This window comes from Bufo bufo, chromosome 2 (assembly GCF_905171765.1).
Source record: "Bufo bufo chromosome 2, aBufBuf1.1, whole genome shotgun sequence".
Lineage (NCBI taxonomy): Eukaryota > Metazoa > Chordata > Amphibia > Anura > Bufonidae > Bufo > Bufo bufo.
In genome coordinates, this window is record NC_053390.1 from 573,773,942 (window position 1) to 573,800,894 (window position 26,953).

Here is a 26,953-nt window from a genome sequence, read left to right on the forward strand (position 1 = left end):
TATGTCACTGTATGTCATTTAATTGCAATAGTTGAAGTCTTGGTGAGTTTCATCTGAAATACAAAAAATCTCTGGACTTTAATTATCAGAAGTTGAAACATTGTTTTAAAATGTTATAGTTTAGTCTCAAGAATTTTGAAAAAAGCCTAGAAAAAGTGCATGCAGGACTTTTTTCCCCCATCTAAAAATGGATCTCAGACGGAAATGGCTAAAATGGATGACAACTGATGCAACAAGATCCATTTTTTTTTTTACAGGATCCTCTCTCTCTCTTCTTCTGACGGATCAGAAGAACGGAAAGCAAAACGGTGATGTGCACAAGCCCTAAGGCGTTATAGTCTGTGTGTGTTGCGAGTGCAAGTCACAAATAATAATAATACATGATACATAACGGTCTCCAAGCCCAGGTTCCCTGAGACGTGGGCCAGAATTGTGAATTCTCCAAGTTGCTCCACAATGGTCTGGCTGCGGTTTGTGTTCTGTCCGGGTGCAGTCCATCTCGCAGACAGACAGCACATGGATGTGCAAATTTCCGTGTGCTATTTTTCAGTATGATTTGTACACCAGCCATGAATTGGTACAAGTTGAAACCAGAAGTTTACATACACTATATAAAAAGACAATATGCATGTTTTTCTCAATATCGGACATGAAATCAGAATAAACCTTTCCTGTTTTTGGTCAATTAGGATTACCATAATTATTATTATTTACCAAATGCCAGAATAATGAAAGAGAGAATGTTTTAAGGCATTTTTATTACTTTCAGCAATGTCAAATGTTTACATACACTAGGATTACTATGCCTTTAAACAATTCTGGAATGCCCATATGATGTCATGTGTTTGGAAGCTTCTGTTAGGTTTGTTGGCACACAGTTAATTAGAGACACACCTGTGGGTGTATTTAAATGCTTCTTTGTGTAGCATCATAGGAAAGTCTAAAGAAATCAGCCAAGATATCAGGAAGAGAATTGTGGACTTGCACAAGTCTGGCTCAACCTTGGGTGGAGTTTCAAGATACCTGAAGTTGCCTAGTTAATTTGTACTACGCAAGTACAAACAAGATGGGAATGTCCAGCCATCATACCGCTCAGGAAGGAGACAGGTTCTGTGTCCCAGAGATAAACGTGCTTTTGGTCCAACATGTGCGTATCAACCCAATAACAGAACAAAAGCAAAAGACCTTGTGAAGATGATGGCGGAGGCTGGTAAGACTGTGTCAATATCTACAGTGAAACGAGTACCATGGGCTGAAAGGCCACTCTGCCAGGAAGAAGCCATTAGAGAAAGAAACATTAAAAAAGCCAGATTAATGTTTGTAAATGCACACAGGAACAAAGACCTACATTTTGGAGACATGTCCTGTGGTCTGACGAAACTAAAATTTAACTTTTTGGCCATAATGACCATCGTTCTGTTTGGAGGAAAAAAGGGAGAAGCTTGGAAGCCTAAGAACACCATCCCAACTGTGAAACACTGGGTTGGCAGCATTATGTTGTGGGGTTGTTTTGCTGCAGGAAGGACTCATGCACTTCACAAAATAGATGGCATCATGAGGAAAGAAGATTATGTGGAAATACTGAAGCAACATCTCAAGACATCAGCCAGGAAGTTAAAGTTTGGGCGGAAATGGGTCTTCCAAATTGACAATGACCCGAAGCATACTGCCAAACTGGTTACAAAGTGGCTTAAGGATAACAAAGTCAATGTTTTGGAGTGGCCATCACAAAGCCCTGATCTCAAGCCTTTTGAAAATGTATGAGCAAAGCTGAAAAGGCAGGTGCGAGCAAGGCGACCAACAAACATGGCTCAGTTACACCAGTTTTGTCAGGAGGAATGGCCCAAATTCCGTCCAACTATTGTGAGAAGCTTGTGGAAGGATATCCAAAACGTTTGACCCAAGTCATACAGTTTAAGGGCAATGGAACCAAATATTAATGAAATGTATGTAAACTTTTGACTTTGCAGAAAGTAATAAAAATGCCTTAAAACATTCTCTCTCTGTCATTATTCTGGCATTTGGCAAATAATAATAATTATGGTAATCCAAATTGACCAAATACAGGAAAGGTTTATTCTGATTTCATGTCAGATATTGAGAAAAACATGCATACTGTATGTGTCTTTTTATATAGTGTATGTAAAATTCTGGTTTCAACTGTATATACATGAAATTCAATATACATTGTTTTGTGTTTGTGCAGGTAGAGCCTGGTTCGACTTGTGCCATATTTGGTCTTGGAGCCATCGGGCTGTCAACTATAATAGGCTGTAAATTATCTGGAGCTTCAAGAATAATAGCTATAGATATAAACAGCAATAAGTTTGATAAGGCAATGTTTTTTGGCGCTACTGAATGCATCAACCCTAAGGATTACTGCAAGCCGATAGAAGACGTGATAATTGAAATGACAGGACATGGAGTAAATTATTCTTTCGAGTGTATTGGAAGTACTGATGTCATGGTATGTATGCTTAAACGTTGTGTGCTCATTTGTTAAAGGAAACCTGTCACCATTAAAATGCAATGCAGGCAGCAGGTTATGGAGCTGAGCAGATTCATAGTTTTATGGGAAATGATTCAGTAAAACATGTAATTTATTAATTCAAATACCTCCTCATCCTGGGCTTTGAAGTCAAGGAGGTGGTCCTATCAGTGCACAGTCATAGAAGCAAGGCTGTCAATCACTGATAGGACCGCCTCCTTGACCTCAAAGCCTAGAATTAGCAGGAATTTAAATGTATCTAAATGTATCATAAAGCTGTGTGTATGTATGCTAAAGGAATCCGCACCGTGGCATTTACAACCGCGAATCTTTGCACAGCCGCCTTCTGTGACTCGGGGAACGTCATAGACTATGTTTTGAGTGGATCCCAAAGAGAGGGTCTTGACACAACAAGCAGGGCGCCAAAGGGGAACGGGGGAGGGGAGAAAAAAGTTAAAGAATTACTTAAGGATCAAAAGTAAAGGCAGGCTGCCTGAGGTAGCTGAACGAGTAGAAAAAACTACTGCATGTGTAAATGAAAGAGGGAAAAAATAAAACAACCACCAAGATGGCACCAAACCTAACGTAATGACTGGAAGAGAGATTATAGTACCATCGGTTGGAATAGCATGCAAATAAATAAAGTATAATGTGAAAGATTTGTGGATAGCTCACCACCCTCCTCTGTAAGGTAAGGGTGCTCTAGTCGAGGGACTGCTCACTCAATCAGTCCAGTAATAGAAGGTAAAATAGGTAGAAAAACGACTGGCACTCACTATGTGGTACACATCAAACAACTATTTATTAACCGCCCACTCAAGGTGGAGTGGTCTCAGAAAAGCATACAATCTATAACAACATTACACTTAAAATAATAATGGTCATTAAAAAAAAACCTAAAAAGAATAAAATACAATGCTCTGGTTACATAAACAGAAACGCATATATAAAAATAGGGTCTCCTGAAGATATATAGGACTGTGTATGATGCAACACTGTCAGTTTGCAGTGTATATCCTAATAGGTCATATTGGGGATACTGTCTCTTTAAGTAGAAAATGTTACCAGGTCCATTAGTATCAAACCCAGTGTCCACAGTATAATGGTTCAATTGATCCGGATCCAAGAAAATCCACAGACTGCAATGACTTATGATAGTGCTGCTGGGGGATATTATTTCCCTGTGTATAGTAGTCTTCAACAGTCCTTTAGCCGACTTGTAGTGCGGCCTTCAATAGCTTAATATGGAATCTACTACAGGGAGATGTCGCTTACCCCTATAGATGAGTCTTCAGCCGTCAGATTTGGCCGCTCGCTGCACCGCTCACTCTCGGCGTCCTCGCACTCTGGTGTTGGACACGTGGTATCCCAGAGGTATCGCGGGACTTGGAAACTTACTTCCGGTATTACTGTGAGAAGGTGCTTTTGATGAGGTGAACAAATGGAGCGCTCCACTTATGAAAAAATATCTAAATCTTTTCGATGATATCCAGAATGTTGCTGTAGACAGGGATATAACGCTAAACGCGTTTCGAAGACTTCCGTCCTCTTCCTCAGTAGCTATATCCCTGTTGAGACGTCATCCCCTTTTATATCGTCACAAGCAGTCCACAAAATCTGGGCTGGAATCTCAAATTTGCATAATGCGGTTTTCGTGCGTTTTTGGTGCGGTTTTAAAACCGCATATGCGTTTTTTGTTGTATTCGAACCGCAACCTCTTAATAAGTCCTTATGACCCCAAAGCACAATAGTAATACAATCTAAAATATATAAATAATCTACAAAATGTAGGAAGTACATACTTTTTAATAGACAGATGAGAACAAGATGATAGTTCATAAAAAAGACTTTAGTGTATACATGGATGTCATCTTATGTGTCTTATGTTCTAATAAAATTGGAAGTAGTATAAGGGGAGGTGGGCCCATCATCAAGAGGGGATCACACCGCCGATAAACGGCCAAAATGCGATCCCTAATTGAATGAGGGGCACACCTCCCATTCTATAGGAAACCAAAAATTTCCAGTTCCGCATTTAGCCCGGCTGGCATCAGGCTTCCGAAATTGTAAATTTGCTTGGATTCTGCCCTTGACATCCGCTCAATGTGGTTTCCACCCCTCCAGTGTTTGTCTATTTTTTCTAAAGCCACAAAAGACAAGCCTGTAGGGTCTTGTCCGTGGGCTTCTTTGAAGTGTCTTGAGAGTGAGTGTTTATCGTATCCTTTCTTAATGTTAGAAATGTGTTCGGATATCCTCACTCTCAAGGCCCTCTTAGTCCGTCCAATATACTGTCTTGAACACGGACATTGGGCTAAATAGATCACACTCACAGAATTACACGTGAGGAAGTGTTCTTTCTCCCACTCAAAAGCATTTTGTGTAGAAGATACCTTCTTAGTGTTTCTTGGAATTTTAGTAGTTTTGCAACAGATACACTGACCACATTTATAGAAACCTTTCAAATTAGTCAGTCTTCCAGCATTTGATATTTTTGTCTTTTTAGTCTTAATCGAAGGGGCTACTTTTATCCCTAAATTGGCCGCCCTTGTGTATATTATTTGTGGTCTTGAAGGTATTAACCTCCCTATTGTTTTATCTTGCAGAAGGTGGTGCCAATGCCGTTTAATGATTTCTTCCACTTTCTTCCTTTGTGTTATATAGGGAAGGATAATCCTGAATTGGGAATCTGTCTCGTTCTGTTCTACTGCTTTTACAGTCAATAATGAACTCCTTGGTTGCTTTCTAACTTTTTCCAATGACCCTTCTAATATGTTGCTTGGATATTGTTTGGCCAGGAATTTATCTCTCAGATGTAAGGCTTCCACTTCAAACTGTACCTCTTCGGTACAGTTCCGTTTCAGTCTACGGAACTGTCCGAAGGGTACATTTAATAACCAACTTGGCAAGTGGCAGCTAGAGTGTAAAATAAATGCATTCCTGGCCGAGGGTTTTTGGTATGTCTTACAGATGTACTTATCGGCTACTCTCGTAATCGCCAGATCTAAAAATTCAATTTCTATCATATTAGTGCTTCGAGTAAAAACCAAATTCAGATTGTTTATATTCAGTTCCACTATAAATTTCTTAAGACTATCTTGATCTCCCTTCGAAATTAAAAGAACGTCGCCAGAGCACCAGGATAGCAAGACAATGAAAAAACAACAATTAGATTTCATTTTAGAAGGGATTGAACACATCTTACAACATAACTATTTTTACTTTGAAGGAAGTTTTTATCTACAGACTAGAGGAACGGCCATGGGCACCAGGTTTGCCCCCAGCTATGCAAACCTGTTCCTAGCACAATGGGAACGGGCAACTATTGATTTGCATAGGGGGGGCGACCTGGTGCTCTGGCGACGTTATATAGACGATGTTCTTTTAATTTGGAAGGGAGATCAAGATAGTCTTAAGAAATTTATAGTGGAACTGAATATAAACAATCTGAATTTGCAGTAGAACAGAACGAGACAGATTCCCAATTCAGGATTATCCTTCCCTATATAACACAAAGGAAGAAAGTGGAAGAAATCATTAAACGGCATTGGCACCACCTTCTGCAAGATAAAACAATAGGGAGGTTAATACCTTCAAGACCACAAATAATATACACAAGGGCGGCCAATTTAGGGATAAAAGTAGCCCCTTCGATTAAGACTAAAAAGACAAAAATATCAAATGCTGGAAGACTGACTAATTTGAAAGGTTTCTATAAATGTGGTCAGTGTATCTGTTGCAAAACTACTAAAATTCCAAGAAACACTAAGAAGGTATCTTCTACACAAAATGCTTTTGAGTGGGAGATAGAACACTTCCTCACGTGTAATTCTGTGAGTGTGATCTATTTAGCCCAATGTCCGTGTTCAAGACAGTATATTGGACGGACTAAGAGGGCCTTGAGAGTGAGGATATCCGAACACATTTCTAACATTAAGAAAGGATACGATAAACACTCACTCTCAAGACACTTCAAAGAAGCCCACGGACAAGACCCTACAGGCTTGTCTTTTGTGGCTTTAGAAAAAATAGACAAACACTGGAGGGGTGGAAACCACATTGAGCGGATGTCAAGGGCAGAATCCAAGCAAATTTACAATTTCGGAAGCCTGATGCCAGCCGGGCTAAATGCGGAACTGGAAATTTTTGGTTTCCTATAGAATGGGAGGTGTGCCCCTCATTCAATTATGGATCGCATTTTGGCCGTTTATCGGCAGTGTGATCCCCTCTTGATGATGGGCCCACCTCCCCTTATACTACTTCCAATTTTATTAGAACATAAGACACATAAGATGACATCCATGTATACACTAAAGTCTTTTTTATGAACTATCATCTTGTTCTCATCTGTCTATTAATAAGTATGTACTTCCTATATTATATTTTTAAAGTATTTTACATTTTGTAGATTATTTATATATTTTAGATTGTATTACTATTGTGCTTTGGGGTCATAAGGACTTATTAAGAGGTTGCGGTTCGAATACAACAAAAAACACATATGCGGTTTTAAAACCGCACCAAAAACGCACGAAAACCGCATTATGCAAATTTGAGATTCCAGCCCAGATTTTGTGGACTGCTTGTGACGATATAAAAGGGGATGACGTCTCAACAGGGATATAGCTACTGAGGAAGAGGACAGAAGTCTTCGAAACGCGTTTAGCGTTATATCCCTGTCTACAGCAACATTCTGGATATCATCGAAAAGATTTAGATATTTTTTCATAAGTGGAGCGCTCCATTTGTTCACCTCATCAAAAGCACCTTCTCACAGGAATACCGGAAGTAAGTTTCCAAGTCCCGCGATACCTCTGGGATACCACGTGTCCAACACCAGAGTGCGAGGACGCCGAGAGTGAGCGGTGCAGCGAGCGGCCAAATCTGACGGCTGAAGACTCATCTATAGGGGTAAGCGACATCTCCCTGTAGTAGATTCCATATTAAGCTATTGAAGGCCGCACTACAAGTCGGCTAAAGGACTGTTGAAGACTACTATACACAGGGAAATAATATCCCCCAGCAGCACTATCATAAGTCATTGCAGTCTGTGGATTTTCTTGGATCCAGATCAATTGAACCATTATACTGTGGACACTGGGTTTGATACTAATGGACCTGGTAACATTTTCTACTTAAAGAGACAGTATCACCAATATGACCTATTAGGATACACACTGCAAACTGACAGTGTTGCATCATACACAGTCCTATATATCTTCAGGAGACCCTATTTTTATATATGCGTTTCTGTTTATATAACCAGAGCATTGTATTTTATTCTTTTTAGGGGGTTTTTTAATGACCATTATTATTTTAAGTGTAATGTTGTTATAGATTGTATGCTTTTCTGCAACCACTCCACCTTGAGTGGGCGGTTAATAAATAGTTGTTTGATGTGTACCACATAGTGAGTGCCAGTCGTTTTTCTACCTAAATAAATAAAGTAGATGGCCTTTTTAGTGGAGATCTTATGTTGAAAATAAAATCCAATGGAAACAGGAATTAAAATAAAATCAGAAATTTACTTACTTCTTTGAGGAGGAGGTCAATGGGATAAGGTCAAGACACCCAAGGACGCTGTCTCCCCCACCATCGTTTGTAGTATAGTAGGAAGAAAACACGCTAGTATCCGATACTTCTGGTGATTTAATTTTTATTTTCTAAAAATCATATCTCAGGTGGGCTCAACGCGTTTCAGTGGTTATTCAATATATACCCCCTTCTTCAGGAGCGGTAAAAGTAAGTGTACAGACAACAGAATGGAGTCATAGTGGTTTGACTTACCAGTAGGCCTTATATACTTGAGTTTAACAGGACCATGTGCTGGAGTGGAGGTGGGGAGGGATGTCACTTATGTTCAGACCGGAAAGTGTGCGTTCCAATGTGAAACGCATATCATAGACACTGATATCCACTTACAAAGGTTGGTATTTTTATTCCATTGGGATAATCATATCCCTAGTCTTGTTAGGGGTACAAGGGATCAAATGATAAAGGAGAGGGGGGAGGTGGAGGCATCCTAACATTTGTATTAAGCGGAGTGGAAGAGCACTTCTTCCAGTCCCGCTCATGGTGGAACGCATCGGTGGAACGTAAATGAGTGTCAAACTTCCGCTTTGATGGGACACACATATATCCATCTACTTGAGCACCTATATGTAGGTTTCATTGCACCCTTATTACTAGTGGTAGGACTCTACCCTTTGTTTGTTTGTTTTTTTCTGCTACATTATACACACATGGACGGACCAGATGGTGAGACACCAGTGTGGTCCCAGTTGGTGGAATACAGCAGAATTCCCACCGTTTATTTGTGGGAATGGGAACAACCTGAATGGGTGTGATATTCAAGCAAGCCCCTACCTGCACAGGCTATCTGGTAAGAACTGTATGCCTTTTATATGTTGGTTACCCTTCTTAAGTATTAACATATCTCTATAATGGGGGATTGCTGGTGGTACTGGCCCATCTAGCAGAGGTGTCTATGAATAGGATTGTGGGCCTCTCTATTTTAAAGGTATAACATTAAAAGTTAAATTTTACTACTGCCTGTTTTACTGCAAATTACTAGCTCCCCTAAGCCTACTTTCACACTAGTGTTGTTTGAATCTGGATCCGGAAAAACGTGTGAAAACGGATTACATTTGAATCCTGATCAGGATTTTGATCACAATGAAAAAATGCATTGGAAAAAACGGATCCGCCATTTATGGACTTTAACATTTTTTCCACATTTTTCGGGTTTAACATGCAAAAGCCGGATCCGGTTTGAAGGAACACATGGCGCCGGATCCGGCGTTAATGCAAGTCAATGAGAAAAAGGCCAGATCCGGCGTTCAGTCAAAGTAACATAGTAACATAGTAACATAGTACATAAGGCCGAAAAAAGACATTTGTCCATCCAGTTCGGCCTGTCATCCTACAAGTTGTTCAGGATTTTTGGCCGGAGGTAAAAATACAACATGCTACGGTTTTCTGAAAAGCCTGATCAGTCAAAAAGACTGAACTGAAGACATCCTGATGCATCCTGAACTGATTGCTCTCCATTCAGAATGCATGGGGATAAAACTAATCAGTTCTTTTCCTGATTTGAGCCCCTAGGACGGAACTCAGTGCTGGAAAAGAAAAACGCTAGTGTGAAAGTACCCTCAAATAACCAACATTAAGCACCATACAGAGGCTATTTCCATTTTTAAAGTGATAATAAAATTTAATAACATTTCATATCCGTTTTTATTATATCTTTTACATAAACTCATTCATTTATCACTTTTCTATTTACATATTTATTGAGAGTTTTTATTTGGTCTAGGGGTCTATATATGTGTACATATATGTGTGTTTACCCACACACACATATGATTTTACACATATATATGGGTTATTAAACATTTCGAGGACTCGATATACTATATAATAGATATATTATCTTGAAATCCAGCTATACATTTTTAGTTTTTTACCTATTATAGTCCCCCCCATTTTTACTGTTGTTTGTTTTGTGTTTCTATGAATTTTTATTAATTATCATACATATGTATCAAGTTTCGATTAAGTTTTGATGAACTATTGTAATGTTCCAATTTCTTGATTAATTATTGCACCCATTTATTAACCCTTTCTGATTGTTCCCCTATGAACATAAAAATATATGATATACCAATAGGCCATATATACCATGAGTACTATAGGGCTAAATGTTACATATTGGCCCAAGGGTTCTCCCTTCTATTATCTATGTCCATTCCCCCTAATTCTATACAACTATATATATATACATACACTTTTTCCCCCCTCTCCAATCTTTTTTTTTTTCCCCTCAACAATCAATCTAACATACAGGTGAAACTCGAAAAATTTGAATATCTGCAAAAGTCCATTTACGGTATTTCAGTAATGTAAATTAAAAGAAATTGCATTAATGCAGCTTAAAATTAGAATTTTGTGAAAAGGTTCAATATTCTAGGCTCAAAGTGTCACACTCTAGTCAGCTAATTAATCAATATCCCCTGAGCAAATGGTACCTTTAAAATTGTGACTTTGGGGTTTCATAAACTGTAAGCCATAATCATCCAAATTATAACAAACAAAGACTTGAAATATCTCACTTTGCATGTAAAAAGTTGCATTACTGAAATAAATGAACTTTTGCACGATATTCAAATTTTTCGCGTTTCAACTGTATAAAGCTGATTGTATGTGTGTGTATGTCCGCTAAAGGAATCCACACAGTCACATTTACAATCACGAAATTTGGCACATAGGTACATCAGGTGTCCGGGAAGGTTTTAGATCAGGTCTCAGCTCTCTAGGACGTACCGTTCCTGAGATATTCCCAAAAAATGCATTAGCCAATAGAAGCTTGGTCACATGACCCTTATCAGCCAATAGAAGCTCGCAGGTCCTCCAGCCTCCACATACACAGTTTTACTCCAGGTTTCCATAACAACCCAGCCATTTATCTTCACTGCTGTAAGAGAGCTTTAAAGGAAATCTCTCACCAGGATAATCGCTATTGCAGTAAAGCCATGGCTTAATAGCACTTAGTACCTTATTTCCAGATGTGCCTTTGTTCCAGCAAAATATGTTTTTATCCTCTGAAAATCCAGTTTATTTGATATGCAAATGAGACAGTAAGGTGCCACTCTTGCAGGAAGGAGCCCAGACACGCCCCCTGCCGCAATGTATCCACCCTCAAAAGACTTAAACCATGCCCCCTGGTCCTGCTAAGCCAAGCCACACCCCTTATCCGGTTAGGCCACTCCCCCTCCCACTCCTGAGCCGACTGGGATTAAAAAAAATGAAGGTAAAAATCAACTTCTGTCAGCTTCCCTCCCACTCCCTGCAGCTTACACTTAGACAGCACAGTGCTGCTGACTTAGAGTGAGCTGTGCAAAAGGTGTAGAATAACGTCCTGCATTTCTCTATTTTTCAAGAAATGCTTTAGAAGGAGCCCAACAAAATGTGCAAAGTTCGTGATGAAAGATAAAAATTAGAAGGATTTAATTCTCATAAAAAGAAAGTTACAAAGTTTAGAAAGAGAAAAATATAGCACAGCAATAAGTCTTGAAAGGTTACAAGCAAGCAATTAAACAGTTAAAATAAGTGAAAAAGCTTATTTCCCCAAAATAACGTGTATGTGTGATTCTGTGTGTGTGTGTGTGAGAGCAACAGGTGTCCGTGCAAGAATGCTCCGCCTATGTCATGAAACAAAGCCATTTTATAGGTTGACTCTACATAGAGTTACATTGTATCCTAAATTTAACATTCTAATAGACATATATGGTTAACAAGTAAATTCCCTTGCATCATGGTTTTCTATGTATACCTTATTTGTAAAGCTAATAATAATATGCTGAGAAGGAGGATTCCTAACCTTCCCAAATGCTATTGTCGTCTCAACCTGTCAAAATTGACACTTCAACACAAGTGCTGCCCTTGCATGGTCCTTGAAATAACCCTAGCCTGATAAAAAATGTTAGTTTATTATTTTACATTTCCCCCTGATTATGATTTGAAATATAAATCTTCAATCATAACCTCCTAATCTAATGCAATTACTCATCATTCGTATCTCATTCGTATCACATTCACTCATTGACCATGTTATAGCACTTGGTTGTTTGATCCATTTTTGATTCAGTATTCCATATAGAATTGGTATACTGAGTTCTTAACATTTCTTTCAAAATGTTATCTCCTTTGTTAATTTCTTTCTTTATATTACTATATGTTTTCTTGATCCTATACATAACAAAAACTTGATAGATAATACACAAAAATATAATAATAAATATAATAATAATAGGATGGGATAACGTATTCTCAACTGCTGTTTGTGTAGAAGATTTTGACCACATATTTACAGATTTCTTCAATTTTCCCCACCAAGATGTTCCAGACATGATATTCCATTCATGTTCTATTTCTGATAATTGTCCTTGTTTATGATTAAATGCAATTTCTGCTTCTTTTATTTGTTCACTTAATATTTTTAAAAGACCTTTATCTTTTTTAATTTCTTTTGTCCACTCATCCCACGGAAATTTGTCAATTTGAGTGAGATTAAATTTCATTGGAAGGATTTTCAATTGGGTTGTATTTATGGAAGAAATATTGAGTCTTCCTAAATTCATAGAGATTGCTCTCCAGTCTCCTTCCAAACAATATAAACCCTTGGTTAAATTCTCGTGATGTACACAAGAAGAAAAGAATGCTACAACCTTTTCTTTCTCAGACATCACTTGTACACAAACTTTGTTTGGACCAACTTGAGTTACCAAATCATGAATTGAGTTTACATTCTCAATTCGTGCATGGCAAGAAGTTTGATTATGGAAACAAGAATGATAAATCTCCTTATCTTGTTCCGGTAAACAGATTATTTTAGAAACAAAGTGTAAACATGAAGAAAGATCTAATTGTTCTATATGAGTACTATCATATGCAAATTCCGTATATTGCAATTGATAAAAAATCAACTGTGTTTCACTCACGGGAACTCCTAAAACAGTTACTGGAACTACCATTTGTTCTCTTCCAGCTATTGGAATCAATGAGGTAGCTATACATGTGTTCTTATTACATCCTAACCACTTATTTACCCATAAATCTATATGTCTCATACTATAATTATATTCCATAGGTAAATTTTCCAATAAACCAAGTGGAGTAATTCCACTCTGTAAAGCCTGAGCCATTATTTTTAAATTCGTAGAATATTCTATTTGGATTTCCATACATGCCCTGGCTACTTCTGACTCTTGTTCACTTTGGATCAAACCTAAAGTAACATCTTGAAGATGTGAAACAGAAGATCCTAAAACAACTACAGAATTAACTATCATTTTCTCTAAAAGTTGGTTTAGACTTTTCTGTACTTTAATTCCTTTCTTTTCCAGATAACCTATGGTTTTTAAATCTGATTGTAATGAATTTACATTCATTGTATTTATCAAGCTTCCAAAGGTACCTATTCCTCCTAAAATACCTTCTACTATACCTCTTTTAGTTCTGGTTTGCTTGGAAACACTCTTTTTAAACCATCTTTCTAAACCTTCCTCCATATTAGCAAGATGCTTTCCACATTTAGGATATTTTGATGATATTTTCCAGTCTGATATATTAAATGTCCACATTATGGTGACATATTTACCATTCCTCAAAAGAGGCTTGGACTGGAAATGGTTAATCTGGAAAGGACTAGATGATTCAAATTTAACTTTGGTACAAATATTTTCTGTAGGTGACCATACAGTAACATTTACAGTTTCACATTGTTTATGGTTGTTTATAGTTAATATGCAACACTGATAAATTCCTGAATCTTTAGGAGATGGATGATCTTGATAAAATATAAACTTTTTATCAAACCATTTCACATTTCCAAATTGACCTCTATGAATTACATTAGTTGGACCATTTGATAAACTACCTAAAAATACCTCTCCTTTAGTCCATGTTATCACAGATTCGGATGGAATCTCTAATCTTGTGCTGCATTTTAAATATAATGGATTAGTTTCTTCCTGAATATTTACCAATGTTGGAGAAACTTGAAGTTCGGGATTAATAACATTTGTTCCTATGAAGTTAATGGTTATGTTAACTACAACAGGTTCCCTAATTATTTGGAATCTCCAATTTTTCATCCAATCTTCATCAACCTTTCCTGTTATGGGAAGAATTGATGGATCCATTATTTTTACATAGTTCTGGGTTTGAAACCAAATTTCCTCTCAAGATTTTCCCACTTTTCCTAATGCTATCTTATCATTTGTGAGATCTCCGGACCCATATAGCTGGCTCATTTCCTTTTATAACAATACTCCAGTATAATACATCTATTGATGTACATTCCCATGAACCAGTTCTATTGTTATGTATGAATGTTCCTTGTAATTGTGTGAACTTTGGTTTGGGTCCTGCTGTTGCATGTAATTCAATGTGTGTATCATGTCTGAAGTGTATTTCAATACAACAGTTAACGCCATAACCCATACAAAGACTTCCGGAAATGTCTCTGGAATTGTCCTGAATTTGTTCTTCCAGAAAATCCTCAAGATGAAATCCTCTTCTTCTTCGTGCAAGGATTGAAGTCTCTTTGTCATGATTACTCTTTTTATCATCAAGGAATTCTGCGAACGTAGCAGTTGTAAATATCATTATCAACAATGACATTCCCATCATGAAACAGCTTTTCCGAAGACATCCTTGTTTGTTGTGGATTGTGTATAACGTGAAGAGTTTCATTCCCTGTGAAAAAAAGCAGTATCATTATTTTGGTACATACAATTTACACTGATCAACATGTACCCACAGTTTTTGTTGTCTGCGAGTATTCTTTGAAGCATTTGGTGCTCTTTGAACCAAAATCATTACTTCTCCCCTAGTGTCAATTATTTCGAAGGGACCTTCCCAATTGCTTTCCCAAGGTCCACTCTTCCTGAAGGTCTTAATCATTACAAAAGCACCTTTTACAAATTTAGAAGAGTGAGGTGGTATCATGCGTTGCATTTTAGATGCAGCATATGGAAGAATTGTACTTAAATTCTCCTGCAATAACTGTAACCACCTGGACCTTGCTATTGCATCTTTTTGAGGTGTAGACAAGAATGGTTCGTTTGGGAATATTAATGGCATTGTTCTTCCCGTCATTAATTCAAATGGAGTATACTGTGTTGTAGAGGAAACGGTTCCTCTTATACTCATAAGAACAAAGGGTACTGCATCAACCCATGTATTTCCTTTGTCTAATAACATTTTTGCAATTCTTGTCTTAATTGTTCGGTTCATTCTTTCCACAATGCCTGCAGATTGTGGGTGATACGCTACATGGAACTGTTGTTGTACTCCTAGAATAGCACAAACTGTCCGCATGATTTTTCCTGTAAAATGACTTCCTCTGTCAGAAGTAATCATTCTTGGGATCCCCCAAGTACAAAACACATGATTTACCAATGCCCTTGCTGTAGACAGAGCATCATCTTTCCTGACAGGTAAGATCTCTACCCATTTTGAAAATACATCCACCACCACTAATGCATACCTGAGTCCATGTTTACCTGAAGGTAGAGGACCTATGTAGTCTATCTGTAATGTAGACCAAGGACCATCAGCAGGTGCAATTCGTAAAAGTGGAGGTTTTTGTCCTTTAGGTCGTGGGTTGACTTGAGCACAAATGAGACATGACTGAACAACATCTTGAACAGTCTTCTCCATTTTGTCCCAATAAAATTTCTCTTTGAGAACTCCTAACAATTTTTCCTGACCCAAATGACCTAAACTCTCATGATTGTATTTGGTGAATTCCATTTGTAAATGTTTTGGGACAACAGGACGCAATTCCCCCTGACAGTCATGACACAAAACCCCGTTTTCACAAACAAAGGGAGGTTTTGGATCAACCTGAGAAGCAGCAAGGGACAAATCCTTTGCTTGTTCTTCTGCAAAAGAAGGAAAATGCGTGTCTGTTTTCCTCACTGGTAAAGCTTTCAAAGATTCAATTTCTTCCTTCAACTCTCCTGTCATAGCTGCTTCCTTAGCCAATGTGTCTACAGTGTTGTTTCCAATAACTAACTCATGTTTGCCTTTCTTATGTGCTGGGACTTTGACTATAGCATAGCTATTAGGATGTTTTGAAGCTATTTTGAATATGTCCTTGAGTGTATCACTATGCACCAGGACCTTGTTAGAGGAATCTACAAATCCTCTCCTTTCCCACACTGGTAAATAGTCTGTCAGTGATCTTACGACATATGAGCTGTCACTATAAATGACCAATGGATTCTTGTTTTCTTTCTCATCAATTGTCAGTACAGTCTTGACTGCTTCTAACTCTGCTCTCTGAGCTGAATAGTGTCCTGGCAGTCTATGCTGAACTGCATATCCTCTTTCAGGATACCAGATAGCATAACCTGTATAATACTTTCCCCCTGAACAAAATCTTGAACCATCAACAAATACTGGTTCATCACTGTTCTCTGCATCTCTCCTAAACAAGCTAGGATATGATTCATAAAATGTTTCTGAACATTCATGAGTTTTCCCTTCATACTGCATTAATTGAGGAAGTACATACTTGGCCTTGTGATCAATCTCAATTTGTTTTGATGATAAGGACAACAACCAATGTGCAAATCTTTGATTTGACACACCTGGGAGGTTTTTCTCAAGGAGAAGTTTTAGTGTGGAGTGAGGAGTCTGCAGAATGATTTTGTTAAATCCAACAATGTGTTCTGTTGCCTTAACAGCAAAATAAACACCCACCAAATGTTTTGCACAAATTTCAAACCCTTTTTCCACAGGTGTGAGAAGCTTAGAGAAATAGCCCAAAATCCGCCATTCTCCCCCTTGCAACTGCAAGAGTACAGCTGACACAGCCGTGTCTGAGGAGTGAACCTGCAAAGCAAAAGGTGCCTGAGTCATAGCTGTTGACAATGCTGGAGACTTTTGCATACTTCGCTTTAAAAGTTCAAATGCCTTCTGTTGTTCCTCTTCCCATGGTCCAAAAGAGTCATTATCATTATTTTTCAAGAGATCATAAAGAGGTTTAGCTTTTTCTGCAAAGCCTTCTATGAATTCTCTGGAAAAGTTTACCAGACCCAAGAAATGTCTCAGAGCCTTGTGTGATGTTGGAATGGGAAGAGAAGCAATAGCCTCAATCCTTTCTTGAAGAGGCTGTCTCTTTCCATGACTGATTAACACTCCAAGATATCTCACTTCAGTCTGTAAAAGTTTGACTTTCTTGGTGTTCAATTTCAAACCTGCTTCATGCAACAATGAAAATAATTCTGCTAAGAGAGATAAATGCAACTCTCTATTCTCAGTGGCTAAAAGAATATCATCAACATATTGCAACAGACAATCGGGTCTTGAAAATTTGGACAATACTTTTGCAACTGCCTGATGAAATATGCTAGGTGATAAATGTGCTCCTTGAGGTAATCTGCAAAATACATATTGTTCATCCATGAAACAAAATGCAAATTTGTATTGACAGCTCTTTGCAAGAGATATGCTGAAAAAACCATTACTGATGTCTAAAACAGAGAAAAACTTTGCCTTAGCATTCAGTCGTGCCATTATGTCATGAGTATCTGCAACAATGGGTGCCACATTTGGGGTATACTTATTCAGCAGTCTTAGGTCCAATAACATTCGGTATGAACCATCAGGCTTCACAGTACACCACAAAGGATTGTTTGTTACTGAATTAGCTTTTCTAATGACACCTTGATCAAGCAGTTCCTGTATGATTTTAGACATGGGACCAATTGATTCAGGTGGCAATTTGTACTGCTTTTGGGGAGGAGGGTCTCTCCCCTCCACATTGACTAACACATCTTTCATTGTGCCCACATCATTCCTGAATTGTGCCCACAAAGAAGGATTACATTGTACAATTTCTTTTAGAACTTCATCATCACCAGTTTCTGGCCACAAATGTTCAGAAGAAACAACTTCAGTTAGGCAAACAGTACCAACATGACTGTATTCAGTGGGATCAATGACTACAGGTTTAGATCCATCAACATCTTTCCAGATCACCTTATTTCCTAAGTCAATGACCCAACCCCATTTTTTCATTAGGTCAGTTCCTATGATGTTTTCAGAATTAGGACTATGCCAAATGTCTATTTTAGTTTTCAGATATCCTGGTATTTCCAAATTAACATTCTGTGCTAAAATTGCCTTAGTTCCGTTCTTTCCACTAAAACCAACAATTGTACAAACAGGTGCATTTGGAGTTAGAGGCAAATCCTCTTTAGTCACACTTAATTGAGCTCCTGTGTCTATGAGAAATGTCACCTCATTGCCCTGTAAGGATCCCCTTACAAAAGGTCTTCCACAGTCATCTAATGAAACTGGAGCTACTAATTCCAAAGGACGAGAGGTCATAGTTCGTCCTAGTCATGGGGAAGGTAACAAACCAGCTGTCTCCTCAATTTTATTACCATAAGATTTCCCCTTGTACGAATTATTCAATGTTAATTCTCTAATTTGTCTTATTAAAGGTGCATATGGTGATTGTGACTGATCCTGCTCTGGAGAAGGAGCAGTTGGCACAAAACCATTTTCTTTCCCTGCATTCTGTGACTCATTTAGGAATTTCCTACATTGCCATTTTAAATGTCCTATTTTACCACAATAATAACAAGTAACTTGTCCTCTTTGAAATGACACCTTTCCTTTCTGTTTATATTGGTCTCTTTTCATGGGAGGGTTTGATTTAGGACGATTTGAATTTGTTACCTGATTTTCATCCTTTTTTTGGACTGCAGCAACTTTGACCCTTATACTACTTTGTTTTATGGATCTCCTTATTTGATCAATAAATGTTGCCGCTTCCTGTAACGTAGGCTTTCCTAGTGCTAACTCCCTGGAGACTGGATCAAGATATTTGAACCGTTTTACAAATGACTTTATCATTGCAGTGGGTTCAGAATCATCCTCAATTTCCATGACCATTCTATACGCCTGTTCAAATTTTATCAAGAATGCAAATGGATCATCCTGTAAAGTGGGCTTTAACATGTCAAGGATTTCAAATGTAGGAGTAGATTCTCCAGTAGTAAATAAAAGTAGTTGCCTCAATCGATCTGCTGGGGAACTATGTATTATTTCACGTTCATCATTTACTCTTGGTGTGATCTCTAATCTCCTTGCCATATATGAGGGAAGCCATAATTTAAATACTTTGTTTTTCTGTTCATTATTTAGATTGAACTTATCAGCATTAGATTCAAAGATATCAGCATTGTGAAATGCATCCATCTTATCAGTATAAGCTGGGATATCTTTACAAATTTTTATTAACTGATCATGTATTTTTAAATTTAACTTGGCTGCCCTGTCATGTAATTTCCTCCTTTTGATTTCCTCAGCCTCTATGTCTTCATTTACATCAGCTGGACTAGTGTCTGGAATGTAGGACGCACCCGTATCTATGCCACTTTTTGTAATAATAGAAACTTTTTTCGTACGATGGCATAATTTTGATATGAGCTGTGTCCTAGTTTCCATCTGATCCTCCAGTTCTTCAATGTGTTGTGCCAAAATTTGACACTTTGGACAATCATTAAAATCATCCTCTTCTATGTGTTCCTGTGTGTCTGTATCATGTGTGTCCTTATTATTCACACATATACTATGTGTCTGAGTCTGTGGCTGCCTGTCTTCAAGAACTAATGTATTGAATATTTTCACCATATGTAATACATTCCTGAGCTTCTTCAGCAATTTATCCATACACAACAACTTTTTGTCAATTCTTATGTTTTCTTCTTCACATTGATTATATAAACTTGCCCATAATTGTGCATTAGTATGACTACTTACAACTTTAAACTCCAATTTACTTTTATCTGAATAAGAATTAAGAAATTCCATTACTTACTCAGGTACCGTATCCTTGATGTCTCCTTCTTACGTCTTCTTCCCACAGTCAATGGAAGGATCTCTGTGTAGTTTCTTCACAAGCCTCCGTCTGTAATACGTCTGGGAAGTGACACTTGCAACAGATGTATGGCTCAACTTCTTCTTTCTTTAGATTCGTTGTTGTTGTTTTCCTGAAGCTTGTAATAATAGTAATTACTCTCTTGGGCCCACCTCTTTACAAACTGAAGGAATTCAACAAAAATCCGCTGGCTCGCCAATGTAGAATAACGTCCTGCATTTCTCTATTTTTCAAGAAATGCTTTAGAAGGAGCCCAACAAAATGTGCAAAGTTCGTGATGAAAGATAAAAATTAGAAGGATTTAATTCTCATAAAAAGAAAGTTACAAAGTTTAGAAAGAGAAAAATATAGCACAGCAATAAGTCTTGAAAGGTTACAAGCAAGCAATTAAACAGTTAAAATAAGTGAAAAAGCTTATTTCCCCAAAATAACGTGTATGTGTGATTCTGTGTGTGTGTGTGTGAGAGCAACAGGTGTCCGTGCAAGAATGCTCCGCCTATGTCATGAAACAAAGCCATTTTATAGGTTGACTCTACATAGAGTTACATTGTATCCTAAATTTAACATTCTAATAGACATATATGGTTAACAAGTAAATTCCCTTGCATCATGGTTTTCTATGTATACCTTATTTGTAAAGCTAATAATAATATGCTGAGAAGGAGGATTCCTAACCTTCCCAAATGCTATTGTCGTCTCAACCTGTCAAAATTGACACTTCAACACAAGTGCTGCCCTTGCATGGTCCTTGAAATAACCCTAGCCTGATAAAAAAATGTTAGTTTATTATTTTACATTGGACACGCCCCTGATTCAGTTAGGTCACGCCCCCTCCCACTCAGCCAACAGATTGAAAAAATTAAGTTAAAAATCAACTTCTAGGTCCCGCTAAGCCACGCCCAGGTCTGGTTAGGTCACTCCCCCTCCCAGTACTCAGCTGACAGGGATTGAAAAAATTAAGGTAAAAATCAACTTCTGTCAGCTGCAGGGGTGGGAGGGAGGGTAACTTTCTCCCTGCAGCTTACACTCAGACATTACTGTGCTGCTGTCTTAGAGTGAACTGTTCAAAAGGACACGCCCCTGATTTGGTTAGGCCATGCCCCCTCCCACTGCTCAGCCGACAGATTAAAAAAATGAAGTTAAAACTCAACTGGGTGGGATGGTGACTTTCTCCCTGCAGCTTACAGTCAGACAGCACAGTGCTGCGGTCTTAGAGTGAGCTGTTCAAAAGGACACGCCCCCCAGTGTAAAGGACACTGTTAAGGGGCGGGCCCCTGTGGAGGTCACTGTCAAGGGGGTGGTATTCTGTGAAAGTCACTGCTAAAGGGGAGGGCTGCTGTAAAGGTCAAAGTTATGGGGGTGGGCTGCTGTGGAGGTCCAATTTTAAAGGACGGGGCACTGTGGGGGGGGGGTCAGGGTTAAGGGGTGGCGGGCTGTGAAGGTCACTGTTTTGAGGGCGGGCTGCTGTAGATGTCACTGTTATAGTGGATAGTGTTGATATCCTTTAACGACACACAAACATTAAATAAAAAAGATTAAATATACCTGAGCGAAGCCGGGTCCTTCAACTAGTTATTAATATATTTGCTCCCCCCCCCTTTACAAGCATACCCTTCACCAATTCCATTATTATTTGCAATCCCTAATCCAAAGAATGAGACAACAACACGTGTCCCATTACGCGACCCCTCCTAGTTGTGGCCTCAAGCGCTCCAGTGCGCTCCAACATCAAACTGGAAGTTCGGCACTCATTTACGTTCCACCAATGGGTTCCACCACGAGCGGGACTGGAAGTGCTCTTCCGTCCCGCTTAATACAAATATTAGGATGCCTCCACCTCCCCCCTCCCCTTTAACCTTTGATCCCTTGTACCCCTAAGAGCACTAGGGATTTGATTATCCCAACGGAATGAAAATACCAACCTTTGTAAGTGTATATTAGTGTCTATGATATGCTTTCCACCTTGGAACGCACACTTCCGGTCTGAACATAGGAAGTGACGCCCCTGCCCACCTCCACTCCAGCACATGGTCCTGTTAAACTCAAGTATATAAGGCCTACTGGTCAGTCAAACCACTATGACTCCATTCTGTTGTCCGTACACTTACTTTTACTGCTCCTGAAGAAGGGGGTATATATTGAATAACCCCCGAAACGCGTTAAGCCCACCTTAGAAAAAAAAATAAAAATCACCAGAAGTATCAGATACTGCCGTGTTTTCTTCCTACAATACTACAAACGATCCTGGCAGGGGAGGCAGCGTCCTTGGGTGTCTTGACCTTATCCCATTGACCTCCTCCTCAGTGAAGTAAGTCAATATATGATTTTATTTTATTTTAATTCCTGTTTCCATTGGATTTTATTTTCAACATAAGATCTCCACGAAAAAGGCCATCTACTTTATTTATTTGCATACTATTCCAACTGATGGTACTATAATCTCTCTTCCAGTCATTACGTTAGGTTTGGCGCCATCTTGGTGGTTTTCTTCTTTCTCTCCTTCATTCTTAGTATAAGATAGCTTGTGTGAGTTATTCAGCCAACGTTGTTGTAGAGGCTGATGTAACTCACATTAGTGTATACTAATTCTGTGGGGTTTTATATGCTGTCAATTAAAGACAATAATGCCCCATAAGAAATGGAATTTGGACGATTGTCAGTCCACTGTGAAAGTCACTGTTAAAGGGGCGGGCACTGTGGAGGTAACTGTTAAGGGGGCAGGGGACTGTGGAGGACATTATTAAAGGGACTCCATAACGATCAATCATATTAGAACGCTATGGAAAATGTTTTGATTATTATATATCCTGCTCAACTCCTCTAACAGCTCCCATATTTAAAGCTATCATACTTTTTCTTAGTGTGTAGGAGCCAGCTAGCAGCCATACATTTTTTCTGTCATGTATAGCGGAAACAAACAGAACAGTTATTTGGCCCCCATAGACATGTATTAGGACAGAGCAAAATGGAATGCCTCTTAAAGGCTTCCATTTTGCATTCCATCCTAGAATTCCATCCAGACCTCTGTAATAACTCTGAACTGTAACGGAATTCCCCTAACGCCAATGCGCACCCACCCTAACTCATTTAGGACACTCTTCTATTAGCCAGAGCATAGAGTTGTATAATGTGACTACAAAATTATTTCAGGAGAAGGACCCATCATGTCTGTAATGGGTTACTATGTAATACCATAGTAAACCTATAGCGATGCTGCAGGGGAATTGGACACTTGTTCTCCTTCAGATTACAGCTGATTGCTGGAGGTCCCAGAAGAAGGATATGATCAACTTGCTTTTAGTGGAACCTTCTTACAGAAAGACTTTCAAAAGTGAATGGCCACTTTAAAGGGAAAAAACTATCTGGTTTGGGACCATTAAACCACCAATAACCTGTCATGCAACTGGGGTTTAGGGTACCAAATTGCCTATAGAAAACACATCCATCCGCACAAAGAATAGTAAATAAAATCAAACTAACTGGGAGAAGAGTTCAGGACTCTTCTCAATTAACATAGGGCACATGTGCACTGCACTGATAAAATGTGAGGATGGTACATCTCTCTTCACTACAAATCTGACCAGTGTACAGTGCATGCACAGTAAAGTGAGATGTGCAGTCCTTGGCTTCATCGTCAGAGTGTGCATGTGACCAATCCAAGTTAAAGTTAAATTTTCATTTGCTCATCTTTGCAGAAACAGATGGATAGACATGGGGACATGAAGAAAATCCCTATACAGTATTTACAGGAGGTTTCATATATATTTTTCACAATTTTATCGCTCCATTATGTTTATCTGAAAATATTTCTGGCAAAAATATTCTTCCTTTTTATAGAGACTTGTCAGCTCATAGTACTCAAGGGTACATTCAGTTTTACATTCTGTACATAATCTTATATCCGTAGTCAACATCAGTTTGCTGTTTGAAGCTCAACCATCTTCAGATGCCAACAGGCTGTACTTTTAGGAGAATTCTTATTTGCTTTGTTTTATTTCTTCAACCTAGAAAGCAGCCTTGGAGTGTACTCACATGGGATATGGAACTAGTGTGATTATAGGTGGGGCACCTCCAAATGCGCACATCACCTTTGATCCATATCTACTCGTCACAGGTCGTACATGGAAAGGAAGTATATTTGGAGGTACGAGGTGATTAGTGTAATTAACCCCACAATGTTATTATCAGAACTGAAGTACAGAGCTGGATTATGGACAGGATACTCGAGGCAAATACCCTTGGGCCTCTACTACCTTGGGGACTTAAAGGGAACCTGTCACCAAAAAAAACGCTTACTAAGCTGTTAATAGTACCTTATAGTGCTGCATAGTAGTTTCCTAATGCACTTTTTCATCGTTTAGCCGCATCTAGCCTCCTTGAGAAATCAGTGTTTTATTCAGCCGCTGCCCCCTGCTTCAAGTCAGGTTTGAAGTCAAGGGGGCAGCGGCCTAGGCGTCTCCAATGCTGCTCTCCCCGCCTCCCGCCGCCTTTATTGACAAGCCGGATCTCAGTGCCGGGACTGCGCTCCCAGCCCGCATGCGCAGTAAAGGGCTGCTGTAGCGCGATCCCGGCTCCGGCTCGTACACTCAGCCGGCTTCAGTTTCGCTACTGCGCATGCGCCCGGCATCTTCTGTAACTGCACTAGTATGTAAGGCTGGCGGGCGCAAGCGCAGTAGCAAAAGTGAAGCCGGCTGAGTGTACGAGCCGGAGCCGGGATCGCGCTACAGCAGCCCTTTACTGCGCATGCGGGCTGGGAGCGCGGTCCCGGCACTGAGATCCGGCTTGTCAATAAAGGCGGCGGGAGGCGGGGAGAGCAGCATTGGAGACGCCTAGGCCGCTGCTCCCTTGACTTCAAACCTGACTTGAAGCAGGGGGCAGCGGCTGAATAAAACATTGATTTCTCAAGGAGGCTAGATGCGACTAAACGATGAAAAAGTGCATTAGGAAACTACTATGCAGCACTATAAGGTACTATTAACAGCTTAGTAAGCGTTTTTTTGGTGACAGGTTCCCTTTAAGGGTGTATTTGACAGCTCAAACTGAGAAGGAGATCGCTGCATGTAATAACAGCGGTCTCCTCCGCTAGCGAGCAGAGGGTTGCCAGGAGACCACTGTTATTAGATGCAGCGATCTCCTTCTCAGTTTAAGGAGGAGCAATCTTTTTACCATCGCTCTTCACTATAATGAATCATTGTTTGCCGGCAGCAGATCCTGATTAGACACCACGATATGCCAACTGCAAACAATGATTTTTTTAACCTGTGAATAGATTTGGATTGCCCGATGAACGAGGGTTTGCTCATTCATCGGGCAATCGGTGGAAGTATTTGACTGCCAGATGATTGCTAACGAGCATTACTACGAACTCTCGTTAGCGATCATCTGCCGAAAAATTGGCAGGTGTAATGCACCCTTTACAGTAGACAACCTTCACCACTCACCTTCCATAATAGCCATTCAGTTACCTTATCTAGCCAAAAATATCTACCAAGTTGTCGGTGCATGCTGATGGCTCCACATTTTGAAGTCTCACAGAACCACTGATATGGTTGTCTTTAGAGATGAGCGAATTTTTCAAAAATTTGATTCGCTGGTTCGCTGAATTTTTCGTGAAAAATTTGATTCGATCCGAATATATTTGCAGCAAATTACCAGCTATTTCCTGGCTGCTGAGAGCCTTTATAGTGGTGTAGAACACTGTGCCTTGTAGTAACACGCATAGGGAGTCTGCTTTGGTAGTGAAATAATACTAGTCCAAATGACATGCAGATGACAGGCGTTGCTCTTAGAATCACTGGACACTTGAGTTATTTGGTCAGTTTTGGCCCTGTGACTGCCCTAATAACTGAAGTATGAACTCAACCTTACAGGTGGATGTTAGTGCCAAGAAGAAGCGCACTCCTTTTACACCATCGCCAGCTGATTCCACATAGAGTTATCAGAAGCTGTTCTATTAAATGCTTATACAAGTAGAACCCCACAGATAGAGTAGAGAGGGTGTCAGCAGTAACATCACTGATTAATTTGCCCTTCCTCTGATCTGTCAGAACAATAAGGGCTGTTTCACACGAGCGGATGCTGTGCGTGACATCCGCTCCGTGAATGACAGCCAAGACCCGATGCGGACAGCAGAAGCACGGAGCATTAACATGATTGATAATGCTCCGTGCCTCTCTGTGATCTCTTTACTACGAAATCACAGTGACAACTTTATCTCACTGTGATTTCGTAGTAAAGAGATCACAGAGAGGCACGGAGCATTATCAATCATGTTACTGCTCCGTGCTTCTGTTGTCCGCATCGGGTCTTGGCTGTCATTCACGGAGCGGATGTCACGCACGGCATCCGCTCGTGTGAAACAGCCCTAACCCACAAAAAACGGATCCTGTCTGTGGAGCATACCTCTTTACTCGGTCAGCATTTGCTCAATAATCCATCAGTATTGCTAAAAAAAACGACTGGATCTAAAACAGAAATGACACGTGAATGGAATATTTGCATGTCTTCTGTGTTTTTTACCCACTCCTGCTTTGGGCTACCAAATCATTAGCCAATTCTGATGGGACCATACAGGCCTTACAGCTGATACACAGGATCAGTTGTGTGTCTCATTTTTCCTTCCTTCTGACAGATCAGAAGAAAGGTCAAACAAATGATGATGTCAGCCAGGCCAAAAGGCAAAATAGCGGCCCAGTCATGAAGTGGGGAGGGTGGGAACAGCATGAGGAGACCACAGAGTGGCACAATGACAGAGTCTGGAGGTGGCGGTAGCAGCATCAGGAGAAGGCCACCAAGTGGCACAAAAGTGTGGAGGTGGCAGCAGTATGAGGAGGCCACTGAGTGGCACAATGACAGATTGTGAAGGTGGCAGCAGTATGAGGAAGCCACCGAGTGGCACAATGACAGATTGTGGAGGTGGCAGCAGTATGAGGAAGCCACCGAGTGGCACAATGACAGAGGCTGGAGGTGGCGTTAGCAGCATCAGGAGAAGGTCGCTTTTTTAGCAC

The 26,953-nt window shown here is 39.5% G+C and overlaps 1 protein-coding gene across 2 annotated transcripts in view; it reads left to right on the forward strand.

Annotated features, from left to right (window-relative positions):
• The window catches only part of LOC120989837 (alcohol dehydrogenase 1-like), an 87,760-nt gene that overhangs the window by 55,644 nt on the left and 5,163 nt on the right, over positions 1-26,953 (forward strand). For both annotated transcript variants that reach the window (XM_040418191.1, XM_040418190.1), the window contains exons 6-7: positions 2,207-2,467; positions 23,955-24,090. In XM_040418191.1, the coding sequence (XP_040274125.1) occupies positions 2,207-2,467; positions 23,955-24,090 (397 nt within the window). The remainder of the gene's footprint in view (positions 1-2,206; positions 2,468-23,954; positions 24,091-26,953) is intronic.